This window comes from Lacerta agilis, chromosome 8, assembly GCF_009819535.1.
Source record: "Lacerta agilis isolate rLacAgi1 chromosome 8, rLacAgi1.pri, whole genome shotgun sequence".
Taxonomy (NCBI): Eukaryota; Metazoa; Chordata; class Lepidosauria; order Squamata; family Lacertidae; genus Lacerta; species Lacerta agilis.
In genome coordinates, this window is record NC_046319.1 from 69455856 (window position 1) to 69465268 (window position 9413).

General features: G+C 46.4%; 1 protein-coding gene across 1 annotated transcript; it reads left to right on the forward strand.

The window, feature by feature from the left end:
* Positions 1-246: 246 nt before the first annotated feature.
* Positions 247-7759, forward strand: ETV2 (ETS variant transcription factor 2). Its single transcript, XM_033159197.1, has 6 exons — positions 247-336; positions 2126-2305; positions 3259-3342; positions 5564-5755; positions 6408-6526; positions 7548-7759. The coding sequence occupies exons 1-6, from the start codon at positions 261-263 to the stop codon at positions 7731-7733; spliced, it is 837 nt and encodes a 278-aa protein (XP_033015088.1). The 5' UTR covers positions 247-260; the 3' UTR covers positions 7734-7759.
* The last annotated feature ends 1654 nt before the right edge of the window (positions 7760-9413 follow it).

Below are 9413 nucleotides of genomic sequence, written 5' to 3' on the forward strand. Positions count from 1 at the left end.
AGATTCCAACAGAGCAGCAGGTTAGACTCTTGTTGTCCCTTCCAACTCTGAAATTCTGTGATTCTGTGATGGCAAGTCCAGATATTCACAAATAAGGAAAGCAAAAATCATACTGCAATCTGATTGTATTAGAATATGAACTTTTTTTGCTATTGTTGTTTCAACTATTTGTTATTATATCTGCCTTACTTTTGCCTAGTTTTAATACTTCCTTCCTTAAAAAAAATTCTGCTCAATTCAGATCTAAATAGATTGCAGACATGGATCCTTGGCGCCAATGCTGGATGGAGCCACCCCTGCAAATGGTCCCAACTGGAGCAGAGGTGGAACTATTGGGTAAGAGCTTCTCCCTTTTATTCCTTCCACACTCAATACTTAACCAGCCCCATACCAACGAGTGTAGGACTTCCTTCTCAGTGCCTGTATGTAGGATTGTGCTGCTGGGTGTTGCTTTATAGTGTTTTATTTTAAAAGAATGACTCAAAATGAATAAACGAGCAGCTTTTTTCGTTTTAGTGATTCCTACAGTTAACACCTATGGCATGCCAAAGTAAAGGACAAATGCCTTATATTGAGTCAGACCATTGGTCCACCTAGATCAGTATTGTCTACACTGACTGGTAGCAGATGCAGTTTCACAGAGCTTGCTCTTCCAGTTGTCATCATACTGCAACTCCCATCATTCCTGACCTTTGGCCATCCTGGCTGGGGCTGATGGGAGTTGGAGTCCAGCAACAGCTGGAAGGCTGCAGGCTCCCTTCCCCGATGTAAAGTATGCATTGGTTAAAATATATAGAGAGAGCCATTCGCTTTCTGTCCTGCATTAATCAAATCCATGATACTATAGCCTTTTAAAATGTGTTTGTGGGAAGAGGTGGGGCTATTGATTTGGTTTGTCTTTGTTTTGGGGTTTTATCTTTTACTTTCATGCTGTGAACCACCCTGAGCTCTGAATACAGATAAATAATACAGATAAATAATTATGACGACGATGACACATTCTGTGTCTCTTCAGCATCACTTAAGAAAATGCTTGAAGTCAATGGCAGTAGCCCAAACAAACATTTATTTTTTTTAATGTAAGATGCAGAAGTGAAGCAACACTGGCAATGAAGCCATGAATTATCAAAATAGTTGGAACTGAGTGTTGAAAGTTACAGATAATGCTCCCTAAGATAGGTATTAGTAGTAGTAGAAATAATAATAATAATAAATTTATATACCACTTGCCTGCCATAATGCCTTCTGAGCAGTTTTCAAGTGTGTGTGTGTGTGTGTTTGTGTCTTTAAGCACAAGAAGAATGGAACTGGTTCTTTAACATTTTTGCTAGGAAGTTTCAACCTTAAAGAAAATGTCTTCATTCACTGAGATTAAATATACAGTATTTGGGACACAGTATTGGGCGTCATTCAGGAAATCACAGGGCACAACATAACGAGAATCCTAAAACAGTGCTTCTTTGTATAATGCAAATGGAAGCATTCAGAGGACAAGACATTAAAGCACAGCCAGGGATTACCGGTATTATTATTTTTTCTGAGGTGGTAGCGAGTAGTTGTTCTCCAACTGGAGTTCTCACAGGCTAGTGTTTCCCAGTTGTTGGTGTTTGTACTACATTTTAAAAGATTTGCCTTGAGAGAGTCTTTGAACCTCTTTTGTTGACCACCAACATTACACTTTCCATTTTTAGGTTTGGAATAGAGTAGTTGCTTTGGAAGACGATAATCAGGTATCGCACAACATGACCAGTCTAACGAAGTTGATGTTGCAGAATCATTGCTTGGACACTGGTGATCTTTGTTTCTTCCAGTACACTGCATTAAGGGGTAGCCTTGGAATGAATGTAGACACCATTTCTTTCAAGCCAGCTTTAACTCTTGTACCATTTTGTGCAGCCGTAAACAGCCCCGACTGCTGTTTATCCTGTGGGCCTCCAGATGTTTTTGGACTCCAACTCCCATCAGCCCCTTCTGGCACTGCCAATGGTTGAGGGATGATAGGAATTGTAGGCTGGGAATACCTGGAGGGTCTCAACCTCCTTGTCCTTGCCCTGCGAAGAAAAGTGTTTTCAAATGAAAGTCTGATGCCCTTACTTCTTTCTCTTTATTTCTCCCCTACATCAATATTTCATGGAAGATTACAGGAAGGTTTTCCAAGAGGAAGACTTCAGTGCTGTAGAGTCCTGGTTTTGGCCAGAAAATGAGGTGGATCAGCAGCCGCCAAGTTGGACTGGTGGGAGTTACCTAGCTGAGCTTGAAGGGTTTGAGAAGGAAATGCCGTTCCATCACACACCGGGCTTGAAAGGTAAATGATATCCCTGTGCGTGTGATCACTAAAGTATCCCGACCTTTGCTTCAGCCACAATGGAAAGTTGTGGGAATCTGTGACTTTCCAGATGTTGATGGATCCCAAGGCCTCATCTGCACTATAGATTTAAAGCAGTATCATACCACGTAAACATTTTAAAATATATGTTGGAAGCTGCCCATAGTGGCTGTGGCAACCCAGTCAGGTGGGTGGGGTACAAATAATAGAAACAACAACAACAACACCAAGGCTTCCCCAAAGGATCATGGGAACTGGGAACTGTAGTTTGTTACAGAGGCTGAGAGTTCTTAGAAGACCCTCTGTTCCTCTTAAAGGTAAAGGTACCCCTGACCATTAGGTCCAGTTGCGGATGACTGACCTAAGGCCGAGTGAGCCGGCATTTGTCCGCAGACAGCTTCCAGGTCATGTGGCCAGCATGACTAAGCCGCTTATGGCGAACCAGAGCAGCACACAGAAATGCCGTTTACCTTCCCGCCAGAGCGGTACCTATTTATCTACTTGCACTTTGACGTGCTTTCGAACTGCTAGGTGGGCAGGAGCTGGGACCGAACAATGGGAGCTCACCCCGTCGTGGGGATTTGAACCTCCGACCTTCTGATCAGCAAGCCCTAGGCTCTGTGGTTTAACCCACAGCGCCACCCGCATCTTACAGAGGTACAATTTCCAGAGTGGTTTAACAACCAATCCCTCTTCCTAGAGAACTTTGGAAACTGTAGCTCTGTGAAAGGAATAGGGGTCGCCTAACAACTCTCAGCATCCAAATGACAATTCCCAGAATTATTGGGCGGAAGCCATGTCTGTTCAGAGTGGTATGGCACTGCTGTAAATGTGTATTGCGGATGGGGCCCACATGTTGTAAGTTGCTTGAAGACCCTTAGGGCAGTAGCAGGCAACTAACAAGTCTAATACTTATCCCATTTCTTTTCTAGGCTTCCCTGAGTACACAAATACAGTAATGGAACTGACACAGGTCTCCTCTACCTGCCTGGATTACAGTGCACTGTATGAAAGAGGTAAGTTATAGGCTGCTGTGCAGGAGGAAAGAGATATGGCTCTGTAGGCAGCTTCAGGAAGTTTGGGACACATCAGAGCAGGGAGAGCCAGATGCCCTCCAGATGTTGTTGAACTACAACTCCTATCAGCATCAGCAAACATAGACCAATGGTTAGGGATGCTGGGAGTTGGCCCAGCAACATCCGGCAGGCACCACATCGGCTATCTCTGCCTTAGGTCATTTCTGCCTCTGTGGTTCTGGGTTCAGACCAGATGGGCAAAAGTTTCATTTCTATACATTATAAAATAATCAATGCATCTTACTGTAATATAAACACACACACACACACACACACACACACACAAAACAATAATGGCGCCATAAGAATCACCCATCAATTACAACAGTGACCAGACGTTTAGGCAACAAGAGGCAAAGGCTTTAAAACTTAAGCAGACTATAAGACAGCAATTACTGTTCAAAAGCTGGCTTGAATTTTTTTTTTAAACAAAGAGGGAACCTGGCAAATTTCCAGAGTCCCGAAATCATGGTACATACAAGGGAGCTTATTTTATGCTTCCAGGTATGGTGTATATGGAGTTAGTTTTTCTCTGCATGCTATGGGGATGTTTGCTTCACATTGTCCCAGTTCCTGGCTGTAGGTGCAAAACAGGAACGGGGATCCTCCAGAGGATATTGGCCTGCAATTCCCATCAGCCCCAGCCAGTGGCCAACAATAATGGGAGGCCACACCTGGAGGGCCAGAGCTCCCTGGTGTGCGGTGAGAAAAGCGGTCAGATAGCGGTCCGTCCCCCCTGTTGATGTTTCTTTCTCCTTCAATTGCCTTCAGCTTCTAGGCCTGCCTATCAGGACAGCGGCCCCACAAATCTGCAAGGCTCCCTGTATGTTAGTCCTGTGTCTCAGGCCTTGTCTTCTCCTCTGTGCCGCTGCTCCCCTGAAGAGCAATTGCCCCCATCTCAGCCTCTGCTTGGAGGTCAGCCGGAACAGCAAGAGCCAGGTAGGCATGCCAGGGTGTTGGCTTCATGCACTGATACTGGGCGTCCCAGAAACCCATCTGGCTGGCCATTGTGGGATCCTGGACTAGATGGGTGATGTTTGGTCTGATCCTACAAGGCGATTCTAGTCTGTATGTTCTGAAAGAAGCGTGGAAGCAGAGGATTCCGGAGGATGGAAAGCAGAATCTTGCAGGCTCGTTAAACAGTTTGCACTGTCTGCATCAATGTAAGAATGAAAGAAGACCTGCTGGATCTGGCCAGTAGCCCATCCAATCCAGTATCCTGTTTTCACAATGGCCAAGCCGATCTGAGCGCAAAGCTCTCTCCTCTCCTCTGATTCCCAGCAACAATTGATATCCAGTAATTCTGACAGCGGAAGGAGAACATACGGTAGCCATTGTAGCCAAGGCTAGTCCTGCTCAGAAGAGAACCCGTTGAAATGAATGGATGTGATTTAGTTTCCATTCATTTCAATGGGTCTACTTTAGGGGTAGGCAACCTAAGGCCCGTGGGCCGGATGCGGCCCAATTGCCTTCTCAATCCAGCCCGTGGACGGTCCAGGAATCAGCATGTTTTTACATTAGTAGAATGTGTGCTTTTATTTAAAATGCATCTCTGGGTTATTTGTGGGGCATAGGAATTCGTTCATCCCCCCCCCCCATATAGTCCAGCCCACCACATGGTCTGAGGGACGGTGGACCGGCCCATGGCTGAAAAAGGTTGCTGACCCCTGGTCTACTTTGAATAGAACTAAGCTGGATACAATCACACTGCTTCTCTAGTTCAATGTGGTTCACACTGCACCTAGCCCAATATTACTCTGATTTGGAAGTGTTCCTGCAGAATCTCAGGTTGATGCCTTCCCTGTTACCTGCTACCTGATCAATTTAACTGGAGATGTAAACCTGGGACCTTCTACATGCAAAGCAGATGCTATGGCCCATTCCTAAATCAGAGGAGGACCAAAGGTAGATAGAAGCACCATGACTGTAGCCAGGATTTTTGTTGTGGTGTGGGGGCAGGCTTTTGTTAGGGGGGCAGAACCTCAGATTTGTTTTGATTTTTAATGCCTGCCTGCCTTCCCCCCTTGGCTACACCCATGAGATGCACAGAACCCCTAACCCATGTTGAGCCCTTCACAAACCTCTATGACTTTATCAGGCATCTTCCACATGCTTTCAAGTCTACCCTCACAATCCTGTTCTTCCATAATTTCCCCTCTAGAACAAGATTTATTGGGGGTTGTGACATCCCATGATTGGAGAAAGACATCTGGCCCGGCTGTCTTCAGCCAACCGATCCCCTTGGAATGCGATTCATGTCAGTGTGCCCCTCCGGTCAGAACCCAGAGGAAAAAGGAGTCACGGGACTGGGCAGTGGCCAATGTCACCAACTTGTCCCATAGGGAACGGACAGGTAAGAGTCTGGAAAGATTTCTGCCCTTCCCATCAATGCTAGAAACCAGAGACAGGGCCCTTTTCGGATGCTGTTCCATAGCTTTCAAACTATTGGGAAAATCTGTCAAGGCTTGCAGAGGTCTTCAAAAGGTTGCTGCGTTGCTGAAGGCTTTTTTTGTGCATGGCTCTAAAACCTGGGGGTGGGAATCAGCAGATTTAAATCTGCTCCCTTCAATTTATTTGGCTTGATGTGCTGCTACCTGTGTGATTCCAGCAACAGCTTTTAACAGCAGGTTTATTGTTATGCTTGTAGCTTTGATTTAATCTTGTAAACCACTTTGAACGATTCCCAGAAAAGCACTGTGTAAATTGGGGTCCGACAGTGGGACGCCGGGAGGCACAGGTAGACAGCAACCAGGCCACTGTTGGTTTAAAACAATCAAGCGGTGTAAAAATTTCATGAAATAAATAATAATTAACAACAACAACAACAACAACAACAGCTGCCTCTGCTGTCCCCTCCCCAACATTCCTCTCCCTGCTGGGAAGACCCTTCCCCACCAAAATCACCACCGCCCAGCCCTGACAGGAACCACAAGTTAGGGGGCACTATACTTGGCCGTTGAAGCCCTGCTTACCACCAACACTCCATGCTTCTCTTTCCTGGACAGGTTCCGGTCCCATCCAGCTGTGGCGTTTCCTATTGGAGCTGCTCCAAGATGGCTCCTGCCAGGCCTTCATTCGTTGGACGGGGAACGACTGGGAGTTCAAACTCTGTGACCCCCATGAGGTGAGGCTCGTATGCGAACGGAAGGAGTGATGGGAAAACTCCTTCCATGCCCTTTCCATTGACAGAGGTGTACTGAGGCTCCCTTGCGCCCTGGACAAGGAACCGTATTGGCGCACTCGTCCCTTGAACCCTTGGCAAGGAGAGCATGTGGTTGGGGCTGGCAGGATCCTAGCCAGAGTGGAGAGGCGTGATTTTTACAGTCCCTGGACCCTTGGTGGGGACCAACCTCACTAACCCTTAAGGTACAACCCTACCAATCAATACTGGAAACCAGAGAGGCATGGAAAAGAGAAAAGACCTTTCCAGTGCAAATGTGGGAGGTCTTAGATGTATGCTTAAGAATCATAATGTGTGAACATGATCAACATCAGTTTGAAAACCTGTGTATCGTATAGGAATGGGAGATAGGGTTCATAGAATTGCAGTGTCGGAAGGAGCCCCAAGGGTCATCCAGTCCAACCCCCTGCAATGCAGGAATTTTAGCTAATGCATTCAGGACAGGTGCCCCCCCCCTAACTCTGCTTATAAGCCTTCAAGGAAGGAGAGCCCACCACCTCCCGAGGGAGACCGTTCCACGGTTGAACAGCTCTTGCTGTCAGAAAGTTCTTCTTGATGTCTAGTCAAAATCTCCTTTCTTATACTGTAACTTGAAGCCATTGGTTCGAGTCCTAGCCTTGAGCAGGAGAAAATGGCTGTGCCCCCACCTTGCTACACCACAGGGGAGCAATCTGTGGGTCTCCAGCTGTTGTCAGCTGTATGGAAAGTAGATGCCATCATCTCACTAGGCAGCCTTTGCCAACCTGGTGCCCTCCAGCTACTTCAGAGTATGTGCTGGCTGGAGAGTTGATGGTATTGTAATCCAAAACAGCTAGAAGGTTCTAGGTTGGTCAAGGCTGCTGTAGCACAACATGTTCAGCTGCAAACTCAACATGTAACAGGTCTCTGGCTCTTGTGATCTTTACGCTGATGCAGTGTTTGGGGGCTGCCTTCCATCCCATTCTTCTTTCTCAACTACGGGCAGGTGGCAAGGCGCTGGGGCAAGAGGAAGAACAAGCCCCGCATGACCTACGAGAAACTCAGCCGCGGCTTGCGCTACTACTATCACAAGAACATCATTCACAAGACGAGCGGACAGCGCTACGTGTACCGTTTTGTCTGCGACATCCAGGGCCCGATGGGTGAACTGGCTGAGAAACTGCACAGCTAGAAAAGCCCCAGCATTGTCGTCGTCGTCAAGCCCCTGGGCCTACCCTCCACCGACGCCAGGAAGGAAAAAAGGAAAAAACTGCTAGTGGGGACTTCTCCAGCTCCTTTAAGGCTCGTTTAAGAGCCAAGTGGGCAGCAAGGCTGGCACAAGGTTGGTGCTTCTGCAAATAGGACATTTCTGCTGCTGCTGGCTGGCCAGAGACTGTTTGCCAAAGGTATGTCTATTGAAGCAGGTTTCATTATTTGGCAAAGTGATAGTTTACGCTTTTTGCTCCCCACTCATGGAGCAGGGAGCAAAGACCAAGATTCGGTCAGAAGCAGAAAATACTTGGACATTCAGTTGGAACAAAATACAGCAGGGTGGAAGGAGTATGTAATTCGTTGGGTGTCTCTCTTCTCCACTCCTCCGTCATCCCCACGCATTGCCTCATTTGCTGAATATTTTACCGATTATACATATTAATAACATGCAGAGAATTTTCTTTGCCTGCCTCCCTTGGGTCAGTGGCTAAGATTATAAGCCACTTGGGGCAGAGGAACCGTCCTTCCAGAATTTGTAAAGCACCATGTACCGCAGTAGTATGAAAATAAAACAAATGAACAAACCCAAAGGGTAATTTTTAGGTGGGTGAAAATATCTCTCAGCTCTGTTGGTCGCAGGGACCATGACTGAAAGCAAGCAGCAAAATTTTAGCAGCTTTTCAAAAAGCCATGCACCATGAATCTAAGTATGGTTACAGTTCCACATTGCGTTTAGTCATTTAAGATCAGCTGAGCATGCACAGGATTACAGTGCAATTGACAAGTCTAATTGGTCAGTTTCCTACCATTACTTACCCGGGAGTAAGGTCCAACGAACTAAAAGCAGGAACTAGTTCTGAATAGATATATACAGCATTAGAATGAATTCTCCAATTCATAGCAAACATCCATGTCTTCCGAATGTCTACTTGTTCCGTGGGGCACCATAGCCTTTTTTCTAGTGGGAGAGACAGAGCGCAAATGTGTGTACAGTGGTACCTCGGGTTACGTACTTACCGGTAATTGGTTCCGGGTTGCCGTTCGTAACTCGAAAAGTACGCAACCTGAAAATCGTGCTTTGCGCATGCGCAGACCGCTTCTACGCATGCGCGAATCGTGCATCGAAAAACACTTCCGGGTTACCGGAGGACGTAACCCCAAAATATGTAAGCCGAAGCAGATGTAACCCGAGGTACGACTGTATGTGCATTTGCCTGCCTGCAGTGGAAGACGGCAAACTTTCAGAAGAAAATAACTCCAGTTACAGAACCTGCTTCTTAGGATTCAGAGAGGTAAGGTTTTTCCAAGTTGTCACCACAAACACCAGAGTGGGTTTATATGTCTGGGAAATGGTTATCCTTTCACCTGCACTGTAATTCAAGATAGACCAGAGCCATCTTTGATAACATAAATTACTTCCTAGCCAAAATGATGTTTTGAGGAATCAAGAGACTGCTGGTAGGTTAAGCAACACAAACCCTTTTCAGTGCCAAAAATGCAGCCAATTTGCTTTGCAGATGTTCCAAGGTGGTTTCCCTTTTTGCTGTGAGATGGTAGAACTTCTGTTTTCTGAATGCCCACCTGGCCTGTGAAGCACCACAAACCTTAGCTTTACTTCAGGTGTGTGTGTTTGGGGGGGGGGGGAACCAGTGGCTCACAA